The following is a 22,221-nucleotide window of genomic DNA, read 5'->3' on the forward strand; positions in this document are numbered from 1 at the left end:
GGCCAGAAGAGAAAGCTGGCAGAAGTTTTTATCAGGGGTTAATTCATACACACAGGAGGCTAAAGTCTGGGACATGGTCCATAGGATAGCAGGAAAACAAGTACACACACTTCCACTCGTAAACACTCAGGGTGATACCTTGGAAGATCAGGCAAACTTCCTCGGTGCACACTTCGAACAGGTATCCAGCTCGTCCCACTATACTGACACTTTCCAAAAATACAGAACAAGAATAGAAAAGCAGAAACTTGAACACAAATCCACTAGATACGAGGGATATAACCAAGCTTTCAGTCTTGCTGAGCTCCGAACATCTCTGAACTCCTGCAGTACTTCTGCCCCAGGTTCTGACCGTGTGATGTATGAAATGTTAAAGAACCTACCAAACGAAACCCGAAAAACCTTACTTTGTTTGTACAATGCTATTTGGTCTTCTGGCACTATTCCTACCTCCTGGAAAGAGGCTATTGTTATTCCCATTTTGAAAGAGGGCAGGGACTCTTCTTTAGCTTCGAGTTATAGGCCTATTGCACTTACAAGCTGCTTGTGCAAAGTCTTCGAAAAAATGATAAACTGCCGACTTGTACACTTTCTTGAAACAAACAATTTGCTCGACCCATTTCAGTGTGGGTTTCGAGAGAGTAGATCCACGACAGACCACCTTGTTCGTATCGAGGCACAGATCAGAGACGCCTTCGTCCATAAACAATATTTTCTCTCCGTGTTCCTCGATATCGAAAAGGCTTATGATACAACATGGCGTTTTGGAATTCTAAGAGACCTATCCAACCTTGGCGTGCGCGGAAGAATGTTTCACATAATCAAAAGTTACCTGTCAAACCGGACATTCCGTGTCCGAGTGGGCACGGTTCATTCTCAAACATTTGTCCAGGAAACAGGCGTTCCACAAGGTGGTGTACTTAGCTGCACACTTTTTCTCATAAAAATGAATTCCTTGCGCTTGACCATCCCTCGCAATATGTTTTATTGTACATATGTGGATGACGTCCAGCTTGGCTTTAGGTCTTGCAATCTGGCAATGTGTGAGCGGCAGGTTCAGTTAGGTTTAAACAAGCTCTCAAAATGGGCAGAGGAAAACGGATTCCGACTGAACCCACAAAAAAGCACGTGTGTCCTGTTCTCCAGAAAGAGAGGCATGCACTCAGAACCCGACGTTGAACTAAACGGTCAGCGTCTGTCTGTTAATACGGAGCATAAATTCCTAGGATTAATCTTGGACAACAAGTTGACCTTCGTACCGCACATCAAGTATCTAAAAACAAAATGTTTAAAAGCCATGAATGTTTTAAAAGTGTTGTCACGTACTAGGTGGGGTAGTGACAGGCAATGTCTCATGAACCTATATAGAAGCCTCATTCGCACCCGCTTAGATTATGGGGCTGTTGTTTATCAGTCTGCGACTCAAAGTGCTTTGAAGATGCTGGACCCCGTGCACCATTTGGGCATCCGCCTTTCTACGGGTGCTTTTCGCACCAGCCCCGTAGAAAGCCTTTATGTTGAGTCAAATGAGTGGTCGCTTCATCTGCAGAGAACTTACATGTCCTTTGTTTATTACCTTAAGGTGAAAGCAGACAAGAAGCACCCCTCATACTCTACTATTAATGATTTGTCGAGCTCAATTTTGTTTCAAAACAGGCCTTCGATGAGGCAGCCCTTCTCTATTCGCCTGAAGAGTCTAGCTGAGGAAACTGGAATCTCACTAGAACACAGTTTAATGGCTCCTGTAGCATATCCGCCACCGTGGCAATGGCAGACTATAGACTGCGATGTGTCTTTCCTAGAAGTTACAAAACATGCACCTGTTGCCCATATCCGAACATACTTTTTGGAACTTCAACACAAATACACATGTCCTGAGTTCTTCACAGATGCCTCCAAGACTAACTCCTCTGTGTCCTACGCTGCTGTAGGCCCATCCTTTTCGGATGCTGGTCCACTACATCCACGCACAAGTATCTTCACAGCGGAAGCGTACGCGATACTTGTGGCAGCTAAACACATCAAACAATTACGAATACAAAAAGCAGTAATTTATACAGACTCCCTAAGTGTGGTAACGGCTCTGCACAGTCTTAAAAAACAAAAAAACCCAGTCCTTGTCTCACTTTACTCTATTTTATGCACACTTTACACACTCAAACAACATGTTGTAGTGTGCTGGGTGCCAGGGCACCGTGAGATTCAAGGCAACGTGAGGGCGGATCAGCTCGCTGCATCCGTGCACAAAAGCACTGCCCCTACACCCATATCAATCCCGGCCCTCGATCTTAAACCATCCCTCAAACGAAACCTCAGAGTATACTGGCAGAGCAAGTGGGATACACACACACAAAACAAACTACACGTTATTAAGCCACACCTTGGTCATTGGCCGCCCGTATCGAAATCGCGTTATACAGAGGTGATACTAACGAGACTCAGGATAGGACACACATACACGACACACACACACCTTTTGTCCGGTGGCGATCCACCAGTGTGTGACAGATGTGGTGAAGCATTGACAGTCCTTCACATTTTAATTGAGTGCAAACAATTGGACACTGTAAGAAAACAACACTTTCCATTACCCTACCGACAACATATACCTTTACACCCTGCAATGTTTGTCGGTAGGGAACCGCTTTTTAGTTATAAATCATTGTTAGCGTTTTTAAAAGAAGTTCATAGCTTTCATGTCATATACCCGGGCATACCGTAGCATGACCTCTCCAGAGAGGTTTTTGCTGCGGTGGCTACACAAGAAAGCACATGCCTCACGGCCCTTGGACGCAAGGGTATGAACGAGTGAGGCACTTGTGCTAATGCCATACATATGCACCATCGTCTTTTATTATCACCAACTTTTGTCATCTATTCACATCACACACACCTTTCACCACATGGTCATGATTTTATTACTTGTATGTTTTTACCCGCCTTACTGCGAGGAATTTTATGGCCCTTATACAGCCGCTTATCACAATCATTGTCCATAATTTTAGTAAGATGAACTGGCGCTCTTTGGCCGTGAAATGGCCCTTGCCCCATAAAACATCAAACATCATCATCATCATCAAAAAGACACCGAATTCGCATGTTGCCGCGAGTTTCTTCAATTCGACTATAAAGTCTGCGACAGTCTCATGCGGCTCTTGCTTTCGCTGGTGAAAACGATACCTTTCGGTGACCACGGAGCGCTTGGGAGCGTAATGCTTCTTCAGAACGTCAACAACTTCCGTGAATGACGTCTTAGCTGGTGTTTTAGGCAGCAGCAAGCTCCGAAGCGTGACGTAGGCCTTCTCACCTATAGCCGTGAGAAAGATTGGAAGCTTCTTGTCTTCCGCAATGTCATTGGTTGCGGCAAATACTTCGAACCGCTCCAGGTATACCTCGAAGTTACCGTCCTCTTGTTGGAACTCGGGTAACTTACCGACAGTGGTCGCCATACTCAGTTCAAGCTGGTTAGAGTGGGATTCCTAGAAGCCTGCGGTGGATCCCATCTTCGTCGCCAGTTGTTATATCCCGACACCGGGCACATGGTATCACATCTTTATTACTGAGGCGCACACTGCCAGCCTCAACACAAGCAGTACAAAACAGAATAACACCCTCCAGATACTGTTGACAGTATATGTACACACGCTATCTCTCGGCGCATGCGCAGCTGGCAGTAGCTCTAGAGCATGCATACAAACCCCGCGACTGACGTCACAACAGGTGCCAAGTTGAAGCAAGGGCCACTGACCACTCGCCCGCTTCGTGCCCTCTTTTTTGGCATGACTGGCTTACTACGGGTGTTTCTTGTTAACTACTGCTCGTTCGGCCATTCACCGTTATGTGTCCTAGTGGAGTACATGGGAAACACTGTTGCTGTGTCCTAGCTTTGCTCCTTGGCGTCTCATTCCTAGCCTCCTGCTCGGGGTTAGCACTGTCTTCTTTCTCCAGATTTCTCAGCCCTTGAGCCTCCAGAAACTAATCCGCCAGTTTCGCCACCTTTTCTATCGTGTGCAGCTTCTTCTCTTTCAGAAAAACAGCTAACTTGCTTCTACAGCGGTTCAGGAACTGTTTGGCTACTATCTTGTCACGGACCCCTTCATATGTTTTTCTGTTTCTGACTGTTCGATCTATTGATCAAAATAATTAGCTAGGCGGCAAACAAACTACTTGCCAGTCTCTTAGTTCTCCGGCTTACATGATCGAAACATTTTGGGAAACCTTTCAGCAGTTAGCTTGAAACGCTCTGGTGAAGTTTTCTAAACGAGATCGTTGTCAAGCGACTTTTGTGCAGGCATATGACCGGACACACTCAATGCCTCTCCCACTAGACTCAAACTCACGGCATTGCCCACTCACTTTTTTCCCTGCCTTGCCCAATTGCAATCCTCGCGAAATAATGCAAATGGGCAACCTAATCATCCCTTCACTCCTCAAAGGATGCCATCAACTTGCGTGGGCAAAACTGCTTAGGCGTAGGAGTATGCGAGCTGGTCGATGCGGACGTTGGGGTAATCGCATTGCTCGCACCGTTGCACGGGCTCCCGTTTACCTGCACTAGTTTCAACTTGAGCTTGAGAATTTTTCTAGCCCTCGTGCTGTTTGTCATGAATAAAGGAGAGGCACGAGGCTCGTGCCAAATGTTGAAGCGCTGCGACATGCGGGAGAAGAAAAATAGTCACCAGAGAGCATGCGCACCAGCCACGCAGATGCAAGAGATTGGTCCAAGAAAGCCTCATAGCATGTGACCAGGGCTGCAAGGAAAAATTTCAGAAGATGAGCTGGCTCTGTGTGTTGGGACACCGAGCTGCGAAGATGTGGGGAACAAGCGTCGCTACCGCAATGAGAGCAGCATCACAACCTGGTTCTGAGGATGTCAACATGAGAGACACGGGGAGTGGCTGTCGACCTCGGAAGTTCTGAGTGAGGCTGCCTGGACATGCCGCACCCTTGCGCAGCAGTTCCTGGTTGACTTACAGCTCTCCCACTCCATGACAGAACGGCAACAGCCCACACTAGTCAGCAGAACGAACTTTCCATTAAGTGAGTCCATGGCGAGGTTAGGCCTAGCCCAATGAGGCCGAAAAAGACGACGAAATCCTGGACGCCAGTGACAACGACGAACGGCTCGTTCGGCGGGACCAACTGACGGCGACAGCAGAGAGGTCGAGGAGAAGGTAAACGATGTATGTCACAAACCTCAACACGGCATCGGAGAGAAGCCGACGTGAACAGTAAGAGCGTTCGATCGTGGTGACGCCACATTGGATTAGAAGCAGTTGCTAGGTCTAAGGACGAATATAGACTGGTTTGCAGACAATTTTTATTGTACTGTTATAGGGGTAGTTTTTGTGTCAGTGAGTGTTGGTTTCGTTTTCGAGAATTCCATTTGGTGCAAGCACTCCCGAGATAAGTTTGTGACACTGTTAGAGCGTCCGTTCATGCTCTTCGTGCTCTCTCTCTTTTTCACGCTCGTGCTGTTCAAGTGCCCTCTCTTTCTTGCGCTCATGCTCCTGTTTGTGTTCTTTCTGTACGTTCCAGAAGAGCTTAAGCGTCTCCTTCTTGGTCTTCATACATTTTTGGCAACTGTCGTCAACTTCTCATAATTCATCCTGCAACCCCCGAGGATAATGTGACTGGATCACACAAGGGAAAATTTCCGACAGTGGCTCGCCAATTAATGTCCCGAACTTACCTCAGGAGCGTTTGCGAAGGATGGATTTGAGACAGACGGGAGACGGGCTTGGCGAAACAAACATACTTTATACAAAGGACGAATAACGCTAATACACAAGACTCGCATTAAAGTACTTTATAACACTCAAGAACTATAAATATTTTAATAACAACTCGTGTACATGGGCAAACTTAAACTAGCTGTAGCTCAGTCCCAATCCATTGCTAGCCCTAGCCGCTAGCCCTAAGCCAATATGGTGTCAACAATTCAATGTCATTGCAGCTTGTCGCGTTGCGACTCATTGCCCCTTGCTGCGTCGCCGTTTTGTCGAGTCCTCGTGCCTCTCCTTTAATCATCACATACCCTAAAATCTAGGAAAAAAAAAAAAACGAGCCATACGTGGGCTCTTAGGGTAAACTCAACGAGCCGTTTCAGAAATGTCGGTTGGCACTGTTTCGAGCTGCTGCTTCAAGAGCTAAATTTGCTCACAATTGGTTTCCCTGTTTGTTAGGCAGCTGCAGAGTTCACATTGGGTGTTATTGATTTCACACTTTGGAGAGAAGTTTAGATAGCCCGGCAGATAATTTCGTCAGTTCTGCTAGCACCCCTGCCTAGTCAAGTCTTAAATTTTGCTCAACATTGCCAGAGAACAGCAACAGGAAACTCACAATAGCGATACATTCACTGACCAACAAAAAAAAGCACCGGGGCTCAGCAGCTGTACGAAGACATAGTTGCTCATTCTTTTAGCCAATAAAATATGACATGAACTAGCCTGTATGGCGAATAGCATTGGGTTATTGGACACTTTAATGGCTCTACCACCGAACCCACGAAGCGAGCAATGCAGATACTGCAGCTTTATAGTTGCTTCAAAGACAGCTGTTGATGCTAATGGTGCCTGCCAGGCTGGAACGTGGTCCAGCGGGGCAGATACCACATTCTCAGTTGAAGCACTGACAGCTGCCACCCCTAGGATTCATTGCGTTTGCTGAGGGACTATCGCTTGCGTGATGACATGAAGTAGATGAAATTGGCATGCATGTTGAAGTGATGCCATCTGGGCCACGAAAAAGCATCAGGATGGTAGTCTCTGAGAATATGGTTAATAGTAACGGGGTAGTGGACGCTGTAGCAGCACAGCCACCGAGCCTACTTGTAGTTTCAAATATAACAGCTGTCTGGGATTCGGAACATTGATGAATAAGATAGCTCATAATACAGTGGAACCCCTATTATACGACTTTCAGGGGACCACGCAAAACCGTCACATAATCTGGTCGTCGTATATCATATTTATTGGCATTATAAACGCACCCCCAACTTCAGCCCTAAAAACTTAGATTTTTTTTATTCCCGCGTAATAAATGCATTAATCCTACATTAATCTGCTGCAGCCCCGCTAACCGACACCTGGCACCTCCTTACCCGTTGCATCTTCTGTTTTTTTTTTTTATTATTATTATTATGCCGAACCATCTCGGCTGACTCCCCCTTTCCCTTTGCCTGTTGCTGTGTACCGTATTGTTTTTCTTTCTATCAATGTGCGGCACGTCCCCCGCCTTTTTTGTCTGTGTGCCACAGCGGGGTTCATGAACGGTGCGTGTGTAGAGACGTCACAGCTGATAAGCCCACAGCAAGCAAAGGTCACAAAACTGCCCGCGCCAACCGACGATTGCTTCTTGCAAATACGCAACATTAACACCTAACGACGTGCATGCAATTTTTGAGCGACTACAACAGGATTTGCTGTCGTGAAAGGTCATTTGTCGCTATTGCATTGCAGGTTTCTGAAAAACAAGAGAAGATCGCTTTTCGCCCTGAAAAGGTTGTGACGATTTCTGCAACGTAATAGCACCCCCGATTCTCGCTTCGCTTGTTCTCCGCACGTACTGGAACTTCTCATGTGTGAGCGAGGCAGCTGCTGTATTTTTCGTTAATCTTGTTATTGATGATTTGTTTTGATGCTTCGGGGGTAGCTTGCTGCAATGTTGGTTACAGTTACAATGTGAACGACTTCATCTCAATCGTCATGCGAGGTTGCTGCAAAGTTGGCAAAGTGCGTCTTAGCGCATGCTACCGGGCACCTCTCGAGATCACAACAGATACCACTGTTGCGGTTAAACGATAGGGAGAAAAGATAGCCACAAAACGCTTTTATGGCATGCGCAGGCAACGCGGGGACAGCTTGCAGAAGATAGCACCATCAACGACCAAAGTTGAGTAAAGAGCGACAAAGAAGCTAGCGCCATCAACCACCGAAGTTAAGTGCAACAAAGAAGCTGTTTCCAAACAGTGTGCACGTATGTTGATTGCGAAAGGCTAGGCGACAACTTTTTTTTTTGCATTACCGCATTTTTTGCTCATCTCGAAAAAGTTCTCTTAAAACTTGCCCCGCATAATAAACGCACTCCCAAGTTTGCTAAGATTTTTCTAGAAAAAAGTGCGTTCATTACGTGAGTAAATACAGTACTCGAAAAAACAGACGAAATCCCGCCATATTCATGCAGTGGGATCATTTGTTGTTACGGTAATTTACCGGTGACGTCGACTACTCAAGCACGTCAATGAGCATGTAAATATACCATGTTTGTTAGTCATAAATGGTATGTTGTGTTGAGTTGTAAATTTCATTTTTCTTTCAGTATTACTGGTTTGTGGTATCCAATCTAGTCTCAAGTTGGCAAAGATGATCTCTGTGAATGTTTACTTGGTGGTTGATGGTCGTTTCCAGTCATACAAAATGCATCATGGAGGATATCGAGACATCATATATTACACAAGCAAGTTGTCTGTGATCATCGTCATCAGCGTCATCACAGCTACGGTGCACAACACCGCCAACGAGCAAGCCTCAATCTTAAATGAGCTTTGCCCCTAAGACTAAATATAGGCAGTGACACTCAGCTTGCCCAAAAAAACGAGTATCGACCACCTCAACAAGCCCATAGCACAACCTTGTGATTCTCCAAGGAAAATTATTTTTCCTTGGAGAATCATTAAAATATTTTTGCCAGTGGCAGCTAATGACAGCATTACTTTATTGAAGGAGGTACGACCTAATGTTATGAACTTTAAAATGTTGTGTGTGACTGAGGTGTGCACAGGCACGTTGTCAGAAATTTTTCCGAGGAGAGGGGGTGACTCCTTGAATTCGAGAGGGGCGCCTCTTTGAAATGGTCATTATTTTTCGCTGTCTATGCCATGGCGAAAATTATGTCAGTGTGGGAGAGAAGGGGCACGTTCTTGATGTGTCATTCTCTGGCTGCGCCCCTGGGTGTGCACGCTGTAATTTGTCGCTTTGTGAAGTGTAACTAGTGATGGCCTGCTACTAGTATGAATGTTGATGTCTAGTAAAAGTTATTTTATACTGTGAAAGTAGTTGTGTCATGGGCAGGGTCCTGTTTCATGTTTGTTAAAACTTGCCAAGAAACGCTATCTTACTATGAAATTTATAAAGAGCAAAAATAATCCTAAAAAGAACAGTGAGAAACTTTTCAATGAATTATTAAGTTAATCTACAATTAACTCACCCATAATGAAAATTACTCACCATAACTCTACTCATTGTCGCTCTGACGACATTGCTAATGCTTTTAAATGCGAACCATTTCGTAGCGAACTTCGGCGGCTTTCAGCGTATCTATCTATCTATCTGTCTATCTAGCCACTTACGTCTGGGTGCTCTTGTAGTCACCCCTTTAACTTGGCGTGAACCAAAATTAGCATAGGAGGGTAAGATGGTTTGCCGTATATCACGCGCTGGTCAGTACATGAATATTCTCACAATCTCATCGCGTACGTCGTCAAACACTTTCCCGCCAGACAGTAGCCCATATCCATGGGCGGGTATGTGCCGCTGGTATGCGAGTATATGCCACAGGTGATTGACACTTAGTATCTAGCCAGGAACGACGAGAACACACATGGGCAATTTTAACGCTCGAGCATTAATAAATACCTGGCATCGGTAGAGTCAACCCGACGGATGCAAAGAATAAATGATCCCAGTTGGTATCGAACCCAAGCACTATGTGTGGCAATGAAGCATTTTACCACAGAGCTACGCCAAATCTTGAAACTACTTTTCAAACAGACGGTAATGTTTGTGAAATGTCAGTAGTGGTTACACTGCTGCCTACGCAATTTTATGAACATTGCATATGTACTTTTTTGATACAGCCGTCACGTCGAGTGAACGTCAATTGTGGTTAGTTGCCATGCCCTGAAGTTGATTACTGTAGCAGTGTCCAGGGCCAGCATCCTCGGGAGCATCAGCGTTTGATATCAGCTTCTGGTGTTGCTAATACACGTGTTCCAGTTGGCATCGTTGCTTAAGTGCAAGGAACTGGTTATATAAAGATGTGCCACTCTTCAACATATGTCTGTGCGTGCAACATTTGTAGATATGTGTAGCATCATTTCATGCTGTGTCACTCAATAAAAAAAGTACAAGTCTCCTTCCCTCCGCATGCTTTGCACAAGGTCAATTCCCAGGTACGTGGGATATGCTGAATTTTTCTGAGTATTTTTCTACGTCATCCAATTGTTCAAAAAATTTTCTTTTACCTAGTTTTCCACGCTTACTTCACTCATCTTTTCTTTTTCCCTCTTCCACGGGCAAAATAGTATCAGCTATTCGTAATCGTAAAAATATTTCTCCAGGTGTAGATAGCATTTGCGCACATTATTTAAAGATGATTTCTCACATCAATTCTCAGCCCTTAACCCATATAATCAATTTCATTTTTTGTAAGGGTCCTTTTCCTGACTCATTAAAGCGGGCAATAAATATACCACTTTTCAAGAAAGGCAATAAATATAATAAAAATCATTGGCCTATCTCTATTCTTCTATCATTAGTTAAACTGATTGAACATCTGTTTGTAAAGCATCTTAATGCTTATTTTTCGAAATTTAATGTTATAAAACTATCCCAGTTTGGTTTTCATCAGGGAAGCTTCAGATAACCATGGTCTGCTTTTTTTGAGACTTTACCACTCCATTCTTTTCAATAAGTTAAATTCTTATGGTATTACTGGACCACCTTTAAACTCTGAAAACTTACTTGTTTAGCTGAAAAAATTGGTCTTTTACAGGTAGCTCTTACTCTAACACTAAGATTACTAGACAAGGCATTCCACAAGGGTCTATTCTTCGCCCCCTCCTATTTATTATTTATATTGATGATCTACCTGATGTTATATCTTCAGCACATTGTGTTTTGTGCGCTGACGACTCCACAGTAGCATGTAAGGCCAGAACTGTTTCATCTTTAATATCAAAACTTAACTCTGTACTCAATGGTGTAGTTTTAAGGTGTAACAATAATGATGTAACTATAAATCCCTCTAAAATTCAGTTCGTTTTTCTGATCTTCTCAAAAATGTTTATTAACTCCTGCTACTATGACTATGGGTCCCAATACTATCTTTGCTTGTATTACTGTTTCCTTTCTCAGTGTACATTCGGACACTCTTAATTTTGGTTTACGCTTGTTAGACATAAAGAAAAAGGCTGCTTTTGGTATTCATGCAATAAAGGGCCACTCAACAGGCCCCACAACAAATTTTTGACCGTGGAAGTTATTGTGTGTCTGATAAGGAAAATATTTGCACAAAATTTTTTTTCATTGGTTCGTTACGAGCTGAGAAAACTGTTTTTTTTTTTTTTAAGCAGAGTGAAAGAAGGATTAGAAGAGGCGAGCTGAAAACACTTGCCGCTCCTCCGTGTAGCCTTTGCTAGCCAAACCTCTTTTATACCCTTTCAGGCATCCGACCAAAAGGCTACATGCGCATGACGTGCCTGAACAAGCTCAACCCCCGGGCACACGAGTGGCATTTTTTTTTAAAGACGATAATCTTTCTTGGGGACCTTCGACGCAAAAATTTTGGTCTGTCTGTCTGTCTGTACATTTGTCTGTTTGTCTACTTTTAACGGCACTAGGTACTTGAAACGGTCGACCTCATCCGCAGCGCCCACCAGTGTTGCTCGAGATTTAGCGTTTATACTTGTGCAATTGTCAATTAAAAAGCAATTATTGCGCATGTCTGGGCCACCATAACAACACGTATGTATTCTGCATGTGCACCTTTTACTATAAAAGGCATGCATAAGTAACTTTAAGGACTGCAGCGCTTATCACGCTGCACTGACCATGCAAGGCTCGCACAAAAAGGCGAGTCCAACTCTGCTAAGACGAGACGGTGGTGGCACCTACCGGTCGCCTTGCGTTCTACACCTTATCACCTCTGAGACGGATGTGCACACTCGTCTCAGAGGCACGCGCTTCGTTTTCCAAGACAACTGCCAGATGGGGCTCATGTCTCATGTTTGACGTGACTTCATGCGCTCGTTCGCCTCCGCTGCACACACGAGGCACTCTAATGCAGCGCCTCCAGAATACCATTCACAGATTTTCTCACGCAGAACATCAAATAAATGCTTTGTTCACACTCCCCACACGCAAGACTATCGTCTTTCGGTGACATTTGCAGATTAACATGCAGATACGGGGCCAATTTTTTTTACCAGCGTTATTTTGTGGTCTACTGTTCTTTCGTGGTTTCTGCGGGATGGTTTAGAAACACTGCCTTAGACGCAGTAGAATAGATGAGCACATTGAGTGCAGGAATGTGTACGAGCATTACTTTTGCTTCCACGGCTGTTGTCTGCTTGATGTGCTGACCACGGGGACACGAACATGTGTGAAAAGCCTGCACATTAGCCTGGCATCCCGTTACAATTCAAAGGAAAGAAAATAGAAAAAAGATGTGCACATTCTCTTCTTGCATCTCATTATTTATTTAGATAGAGATTACTCTTCAAGCAACGAATTACATAAACTACGCATGTTGTTCTAAGTAATTTTCACTATGTCGCGTGCCACTGTTGGCAATGTCGGAGCAAAGTCGTCTAAGTAGAGGATCAACATCACTGCACTGCCGTGTACGTAGGGTAATTCATGTGTGCACGTCATGCCCTCATTCTCTGGGCACGCGCCCGCAAAAGTAAGGGCGAGCAGACTTAATCTTGAAATTTGACCCATTTCCGCGGCACGTAGCTTTGCAAATTTTGGTAGAAGTGATCATGAACGCCCCATCTACGCATTGCGCTTGTCAGCTCAAAATTGTCAAACCTGGTGAGTGGCCCTTAAATTAAAGATAGGCCATTTTTCTCCACTAATGCATTATTATCGCTCTACTTCTCATTTATCCATAGTCAATTTAACTATTGCATAACTACCTAGGCGAACACCTATCACTCATACATCTCATCTGTACAACACATACAGAACCAAGCAATCAGCATTATCACTTTCAGCCCTCGTCATTCGAATTCCATTTCATTACTTAGACAACATAATATTATGTGTACGGTAATTCTAAGTTATTGAATTTTATTGTACTTGTTTGTTTTTAATACAATTAACCGTCGACTAGCCTTCGACCTCGTAAACCGTGACTTACTAATAAACACTAATTGCTCTTGCTTCGCATTAGAATGAAATTTCTTACTACCCTGAGTTTGCACTAATTGGAGCATAAAGTCATTGTCATTCACAGCCGTTTCGTTATGGAACTCCATTTCACCAAATATAAAATTGTTAGCTAACATGTATAGTACATTCAAAAAAGCTGTGAAATTATATATTCTATTCCTATAACTTATTATCTGTTGTCCGTTTTGTATTGTGATTTAGTGATTTATAGGTTGTAGTTGTGTTTATTACTATGTTTTGTCACCTTGTTATTCTTCTGTAGTTTTATAACATCGTTTTGTTAATACTACATTCTCTTGCCAATTGCCCTTCTATCTTTTTTCAATGTTTTCTTTATCGTGGGTCCCCCCACAGTCTTCGGACTATGGGACCCTAGTCTGTAAAATGTTTCCTTCATTTTATGTATCGCTACTTTGTTGCTAATAAACTGCAAACTTCACAAAAGTTTGTTGTTGCCAGATGTAAGAGCGAGTGTGAATAGACGGCTGCTAAATATGGTGGCTATATTTCCCCTTACAGTTTCATCTTTCCTGTAAAGTTTTTCTATCGGCTATCACTGTTTCGCTAGTGTTTGTAATGTGCCCGTGTCACTGGGGTGTCAGTAACTCACAATGTGCGGCTTTGCAGTACTCAGTATATTACAAAAGTCTATGGTGTGTCGGTGTCATAGCGCGCAGTGACCCAGGTACACTTCCCAGTTTGCAGTATTTTGCCAGTATCCATGATGTGTCGGTTGGTCTAGTGGCTAAGGTACTCGGCTGCTGACTCGCAGGTCGCGGGATCAAATCCCGGCTGTGGCGGCTGCATTTCCGATGGAGGCAGAAATGTTGTAGGCCCGTGTACTCGGATTTGGGTGCACGTTAAAAAACCCCAGGTGGTCAAAATTTCCCGAGCCCTCCACTACGGCGTCTCATAATCATATGGTGGTTTTGGAACGTTAAACCCCACAAATGAATGAATGAATGAATGATGATGTGTCGGTGTCATAGGATGCAGTGACTCGTGTGCCGCTCAGCGGTTCTCAGTATTTTGTCAGCGTCCATGATGTGTTGGTGTCATAGGGTGCAGCGACCCACATGCAGCTTCACATTACTCAGTATGTTTTCAGTATCCGTGACGTGCCCGAGTCATCGGGAAGCCAGATCGAGCGATTTTGTCAAGGAAAGCACCACGCTTTTTGTGGCACTAATTGAATCGGTTTTCTCAGCGAATGCGTCCCTGTGTGTCGTCAACTTGGCATGCAAACCTGCGGAGATACCGTATTTACTCAAATCTAAGCCGGCCCAGTTTCTAAGGCAACCCCCTTAAGTACTAAGCCCGGAAAAAAAAAAAAAAAAAAACTTGCCTCAGATGTAAGCTGAACGAAACAGCGAAGTCAGCGTTCACAAAGAGGTGGTTCACAAATGTTTATTAAACATCAAGATCATCATCATCATCATCAAAGCAGCTGGTTTCTGATGCAAATAACTCGAGAAACATACAACCTCTAACCCTGTTGAGTCTATTTCTTGAATGTTTCTTTTTTTTTTTTCGCACTGCTTTTAGTTCGATGACGCTCTCATTCAGACATTGTTGCTGTTTCTCTCGTCGCTGACTTCTTTATCGCTGTCTTTAAACAGTGTGCAATTCTCGATGCCATCAAGTGCGTTGGATACTCCACACTTCTTAAAAAAGCGCACACTCAAAATTTCAGGGTTGTCCCACGCTGCGGCCCTTCCAGTAGCACACATTTTTTTCATCAGCTCCAAAGTCCCGACCGGCTTGAACTTCAAACGACAACTTGGTGGATAGGACAACTTTCCTTTTATAAGCGGCACCGCCTGTTTGGCACTATTGAGCTACGTCACACACAGTCAACGCGCGACTCGAAATGAGAAACGGCGTGTCTCAACATTCACCTTAAAGATCAAAATGGTGGCCAGGAGTTGACTTGGCTATTAAGGGCTATAATATCGTCTAGCCGACCAGTGTCTTGGACGGTACAGATGTGCACTCCATATTAGGAGCTGGTGCCCGAAGCTTCCTGTCCTATCGAGCCCCCTCCACCACATCACCAGCCTCTGGACGTACAGTTAGGCCTGGACAACCTCGGGAAAAGGTGAACATCGGCGTGTGAGGTCCACCAGGCAGCCTTGGCGAAACTTCATGACAGGCTAAAGGGGCTTCTCTTAGTGTTCACAGGCGGGTTCATTCGGGACAGCTCCTGCTCAGCCAAGGCTGTCTGTGTCATACCATTGACTAAGACAACCGTCCGGTGCCAGCTTCGCTTCTACGCCAGCTCCACTACCCGCAGGTCGCGGGTTCGATTCCCGGCTGCGGCGGCTGCATTTTCGATGAAGGCGGAAATGTTGTAGGCCCGTGTACTCAGATTTGGGTGCACGTTAAAAGAACCCCAGGTGGTCAAAATTTCCGGAGCCCTCCACTACGGCGTCTCTCATAATCAAATGGTGGTTTTGGGATGTTAAACCCCACAAATCAATCAATCAATCAATCAACGCCAGCTCCACTGTAGCTGAATCAGCTAAACTTCACCTAGCATTCGACCACCTTGCTGCCACGTTACCCCAGCTGCCCACAGCAATTTTGTACGGCTTCTGACCAGATCTACAAGTGCTGCTTCAAACAGACCAAGCAGACATCACTGTGGCATTGCTGTCCCTCCACTGGCTTACTTCGTACATTGGGATAGCTGGCAACGAGGAGGCTGACACTGCCACTAAGGCAGCACACCACTGCGGCAAGGCAGTCACTAACGCGGTAGCCCAGTCAAATTACTCCCAGCAAGGACTGCGGATGCTTCTACCAACGGCTTACCCTGACATGCTGGTAGCATGTGGCAAACCTTCATCTCTTCCGGAGACTGGCCTGGACAGATGCGAGCGGCGGTTGTTGGTTCACCTGCATATTAGCAGCGCTTGGCCTGTGGCACGCATGTATTTCGCGGGTCACTCTTCATCATCTGCATCGTGAAGGTGTGGCGATGACGAAACGCTCGAGCATATTATTCACTCGTGCCCTGACTGACCTGGCCACAGAGCGTTGCGTTCTGATGAGCCGTTATCGTCTGCTCTGTCTGCCTGCACCAAGGGTAAAAGACATCCTTTTTCCCGCGCCCTCGAAGACGCAGACCCTCAAGCCTTCCTCGAGTTCTGTCCGTCTACGAACCTCGGCGCCTTACAGATGATCGCTTTCGCTTTGTTCTACTGACTGTAATGACAAGACGTTCTCTGGCCATGCCTTCCACTTTTTCTTTCTCTCCTCTCTCCTTCCTGTCATTTTTACCTCTCCTTCCCCCCACCCCTAAAGGTGCTAAGCCGTGTCTACGCGACGAGAAGCAGAAATAGCGCCCTATTTTTCTCTTCCTTTTTCATTACCCTCTCTCTCTGGGCCAGTACAAGACTCGAATATGCGCAGAAGAGGGTGCACGGAGGAACAGCATTACACAGGCTAGTCTAATAGCTGCTTCGCATTCAAAGAAATGAAAGTGGTGGTGGGGGGGGGGGGGAGAGCTGTAGCGGCTTGAACATTTTTTGGTCTTGTTTTAACCCACGCATAACGCCGCTTAAGTCGCCTTCGCCACAGTACACCGGTGTTCCGCAGAAAAGTGTATGATTGGAAGGGGCTGTTAGCATTATAGTCACGAGAGACAGCTCATTTTTGTTCAATTACTCATGCGTATATGCTTGCATATTGTGAGAACTAGTATGATTGCCGACGTCTAAAAAGTTACTGGCAGTCATTTGGAGCAGTGAATGACCTTTCTGCTATTATAAGAAAAGAAACTTATGCGCCAGTTTTTTTTTTTTTTTTTAATTACCCATACTCTTCGATTTTTACGAAGCTCCCGAGTTTCAAAGTCGCCAGCTTGGCAGAGCCATATTTGAATACGCACAGTCTGTAAAAAAAAATTATGGGTCGCTCAAATGCTATGTGGACTTCATCATTGTTTTCTCGGTGGGATGATTCGGAATACTACTTTTATTTGAATAGCAGTACTCATGGTCACTCTGCACAATTTAGGTGGGTTCGATGTTCTGTACATATTTTTCATCTAAATTTAAGCCTTGTTTTTTTTATACTGCTTCAAATTTGGTCTTTCGTGATAAATAGTTTGCTTTTTTTTCCGTAACCTGCTCCAAACTTGGATTTTAATGCTCCAGAAGCAAGATTTTGCTCCTCCAGAAATTGCTTCAAATTCTATTTTGGCTGTTGCACCCCAGAGCGCGGCGGCAAAGAAACACACACAACAGGACTAGCGACTGTATGTTTCTCGAGTTACTTGCATCAGGTACCTAATGCTTTGTTTATTCTTCATGTTCAATAATTTTTTTCTCTTTGACACTGTCTTCACTCAAAGCTAAAACTTGCGCAACAAAAAAACACAGATGAGAAGACACAGACACTACGAGCGCTTCTCGTTCGTGTTTCTTTTTTGTTGTTGTTGTTGTTGTGCAAGTTTTAGCTATGAATCAGTACTAACTCACCCAACTTTCAGTACTCTTACTGTCTTCATTGTTTCGTTCGGCCTACATTCGAGGATATTATTATTATTGTTTTTTTGCGGGCTTCGCATTTTCGGGGAGTCGTCTTAGAAACATGGTTGGCCTAGATTTGAGTGAATACAGTATTAGTATTATTATGATGATTAATATTGTTACGGTGAGATGCCTTTATTAAGAAAAGATGATGAATGCGAGAGTCCAGGGATCTGGCAGATCACTGCTCATGCTAACCTCGTTCTCTTCTTCTGCCATGCATTCATTCAGTATCGTAGCAATTCCCCTTTTGCAGACGATGCACACCGGGCGAGTTGGGCTTCGTTGCGATGATGATAGCATTTTAAACGGGCAACATGAATGACGCTGGTCTTGCTTGAGCGGCGGCCAGTTGACAACAGCCGAGATATCACGTACGTGGCATCACTGAGACGTTCTAAGACAACAAACGGACCAGTGTAGTTGGCCAGAAACTTCGGCAGAGGTCGCGCTTGGGAAGCGGCGTCCAAAGCCACATTAAATCCCCTTTCTCAAACAATACGTGCCGGTGACTTCTGTCGTAATCGTTCTTAGAGCGTTTCTGGGAGACGAAAGTTCAAAGACAGGCGATGCGCCGGGCCTTTTCTGTGCGGCAAATGTTTCGGTGAGAGTAGGTTGACCAGTCTCGCAAAAAGGAAGAATAATGTCAAGAGCTGGGCCCAGTTGGCGTGCGTAGAGCAGATAAAAGGAACTGTATCTCGTTGTCTCGTGCTGTGCAGTGTTCTAGGCGAAAGTTATAAATGGCAAGATCGCGTCCCCTCAGTATCGTAGCAATATTATTGTTATTATTTTGTAATATTATTATTGTTGTTGTTGTTGTTGTTGTGACCCTGCTTTTCAAGTAGTCAGGGAATAAGTGGAGCTGTCGGGATTACTTTTCACCTCTTTGTGTGCACATCTATGTATTTCTGTGACCCTAAACTCTGACAAAGTTAAGTCTCATACAGCAGCAGTGTATTTTACATTCTTGTAGGGATCTTGTACAATGCTGATGGTGATCTTGCAGTAGGCGGAATCGATAGTGCTGTTATGTACTTAAATGTTTCCTGCTTCTGTTTCATGTTGCAGGGTCGGAGTTGTGCAGCCAGCACGCGTTGGTGTTGATGGCCGTCCATGCCCTATTGAGCATGTGCTGGAGCTCCAGGAAGACCGTGACCTTGCAGAGTCTGACTGAGATGCAACACTGGCTGTAACCACAAACTGGCTGTGACCACAGGCTGCATATCTTGTACACCTGAAACTATGCGTTAATTCCCATTAGTTTGTTGTGTAGGCGTGCACATGGGGGGGGGGGGGGGGGGCAAGGGCGCAGTCATATCTTTAATCACTTGAGGGGGAGGCATGCAAAGTCTTGCCATACACTCACTTCATAGGGAGCGTTGTGATGAACCTTCATCAGCTGCCCTGAAGAAAACACTGCTCACGCCAATGCTTGGTTGGATTCATTTTCATTAGATGTAGCTCATGCTTTCTTTCTTACTCTCTATTAGTTATCGATCTTTTCTGTTGATACATTGTAGTTGGTTTTTTGTAACGTATATATAAAAGCCAAGCTTTGAAGAGAATATGAAATGTTTGATTGTGTCTGATTTGAATGGGGGCACGAAACACAAACGCAACTTGAACTTAGGAAATATGAGGGCTATCATCATATTGGTGCGTTGCATTCTTGTTCTGATTTTTATTACTGATGCACCTGGAGTTTCATACCATAAAACTTTGAAGCCAATCTGGCACTAGTGTTTATAAGGGGCTCCTTGAACAATGTTTAAACCACTGTAGGAGTGATGTATAGTGCACTAAAATATATGTTAATATTCTAGTTCATTCTAGATTTTCGGGAAGTACACGTATGCTTCAAACGGATTTTATTCTTGAAACTCGCAACACTTGTTTTCTGAGCTCTATATACAAGGTTGTCAAACGTAAACAGATTCTTCTTTCGTGTAGAAAACTTATTGCATATAGATTGCATTACTGTGAGATTGATGTGAAGTCTAGACAATATCAACCACCTGAAGCTCTGCAACAGTGTTTGAGATATGGCATTACCAAGTAATGATGTAAATTTATCCTTAAAAACGAACACGAGTCTTCTTTTCCACCCATTGCATGCATAATCTATTTACGGAAATACTGTATCGAGCAAGAAATCTCTTGACTGCAATGCCAGGCTCATCTGCTCCAGCGCACCTCTCATTCTGCTGTAGGTGCATCTCCCTCAGCACACTCTCATTCTGCTGCCAATTTGACTACATCTCGTCAAGACATGCCTTGCACAAAAAAATTTGAAAGTCTATGCAGTTTCCTGCACTGGGCATGGGACGCTATGGCTGTGCAGAGCGGTGTATAAATGACGCTTTGCTAATAATACAGTCAAATACAATTTGCAAAGCCACAGTGCCATCAGAAATGGAAAGCCCTAGCACGCTTCAGTCACTTTCAACAACAAAGTTTGGTGCAAAGCTCAGCTCTCTTGCACTGCACCCCCACTAACCACGCCAGGGAACACCACATGGAGTGGCATACAGCTTCTGCACTATAAACAAAAACTGTAGAAAAAAAATATCCGTAGACAGTTTGCTAGCTAACGAAATTCAGGCCGATGCTCCCATCTTATATCCTTTAAGGTTTTTGTATGCACCGCTATGCTTATCTATATCACCAAAATGCTTTTATGATAGCAGAAGTGCTTAGTAACAGAGACGTGGAACAAATGAACCCCTGAATTTGTTTTGACTGCCCGAGATAAGTAGAGCCTTCCAATTTTTCCCTAGTATTGAATGCAGCTATCACTACAGTGTGCCAAATACACATCAGTGCAGTAGGCCTCAACTCATTCTTTTGGATGATTCGGCCTAGTTGGAACATATTCATCTTGAAGTATTTGCGCAGGCACGCGGGGACAAAGTTGAGAAACACAAATGGCAGCTTGTGATCACAAGCTGTGCCATGGGTGCTGTTCATGGTTTTTCTGACTAGATTTAACAGATCTAAAGGTTTTTAATTGAAAATAAAAAAAAAGGTCACAGCTTTGCCACAAAGGTGAAGCAATTAATGTGATGGCAAACATTGGAAGGTCACGCGAACAATCGCTGGCAGGTCCCAACGTGCCCCGCATTTCTCACGCACAAATGACACACGAAACGTGCTCACTGGTACAGATGAACGCGAATAAGCGTCTCAGTCTTTACTTCGCTGTGTCTGAAAAGCACACCTTTTTCGCAAAGGAAGACTGTGCAACAAGTGTAGTGACCTTTGTGCTCCCGGTAAAACAACAGAATTGTTTCGATCAAAGCCCAAAACGTATGACTATCCCCACCGCGAGATAAGCGAGTGCGCGCATGAGCATCCCTTCTTCAAGAGGCAAGGTACGTGTGGGAGATGAGAGCGCATGCTGCCGCGTCATGGCGATCTGGCGATGCGCTCATTTGCGTTATCTCGCTGGTAATGCTCAAAACACGATAGTTCCCCTAAGATGCCTATCACCAGCAGTAAGTGGTAGATATAAATAGCTTGCCGTTCAAATTTGAATGAGGTGCTTCTTCGTGGCTCAGTGGCTAACACCTCGCACTCACAATTCACAGGTCAAACATTTGATTCTGCTCGCCTGAGACTTTTTTGGATGATTTTTTTTTCTTGTGTTTTCATATATATAGATACGTATTCATCTACGGCGAATGACAGCGGCACCGACGCCGTCGTTGACGGCAAAATATAGCCGAGAGTGTCCATATAATTGCTATCGCATAAAATAAACCAGTAGTTAGATTGTGCCCGTTTGTGTTTCTCAACTTTGACCCTGTGTGTCTATGCAAATACTTCAAGGTGCTTCTAGCGTGCATTCTGCTGATTTATATATTCCTGTACTTCTGCACAAGCTTGTTCTGGCTAATATGGCATATTAGTCTAACACTTTAGCACATATTCCTTGCTAGTTAGTAGAATTAGAAATAAATTGTGTTGTATGGAACAATTGGTCATCGAACGGCTACATAGAATGCAAGATGAACATAAACAGAGTGAATGCTATGTGTAAAATGTTGTGTGGCATTGTAGAGTAAAAGTATGTATGTGACCCACTGTCTGTGTCTTCTGTAGGATAGCCTTGATGCGCTTGTGCCTGCTTCGGCCAATACAATCAGCCGTAATGTGATTGCAATGGTGAAACCTCCCATTTATTTTTGCAAAAATTTCTCAAGTATGCACGAAGACTTCATTTTATGGTCTGTCAGAGAAAAAGACAGATTGTGCATGCAAACCATATTTATGCTACCACTCAGTAGTTTCGAGTGATTATTGTAGTCTAATGGCGTGAACTATATATGTACTTGAAGTAGTTTTTAAATGCAAGCCTACCAAAAAATCTAGATTGTACGGTGCACATAAAGTTCTCTACTACTACTATACCATACTGTATTACAATAATAAACACAGTCAAATATTCCATTTCGTTATAGCACACAAGTTATACTCTTTATTAATGAAAACAGACAATAGTGGCAGGTAAT

The 22,221-nt window shown here is 44.2% G+C and overlaps 1 protein-coding gene across 5 annotated transcripts in view; it reads left to right on the forward strand.

The window, feature by feature from the left end:
* Positions 1 to 21,788, forward strand: part of ric8a (ric8 guanine nucleotide exchange factor A) — a 401,642-nt gene extending 379,854 nt beyond the window's left edge. For all 5 annotated transcript variants that reach the window (XM_075886381.1, XM_075886380.1, XM_075886383.1 and 2 more), the window contains one exon: positions 18,779 to 21,788. In XM_075886381.1, the coding sequence (XP_075742496.1) occupies positions 18,779 to 18,884 (106 nt within the window). In that variant the 3' untranslated portion in view covers positions 18,885 to 21,788. The remainder of the gene's footprint in view (positions 1 to 18,778) is intronic.
* The last annotated feature ends 433 nt before the right edge of the window (positions 21,789 to 22,221 follow it).

The sequence above is a fragment of the Rhipicephalus microplus genome, chromosome 2 (genome assembly GCF_043290135.1).
Source record: "Rhipicephalus microplus isolate Deutch F79 chromosome 2, USDA_Rmic, whole genome shotgun sequence".
Lineage (NCBI taxonomy): Eukaryota > Metazoa > Arthropoda > Arachnida > Ixodida > Ixodidae > Rhipicephalus > Rhipicephalus microplus.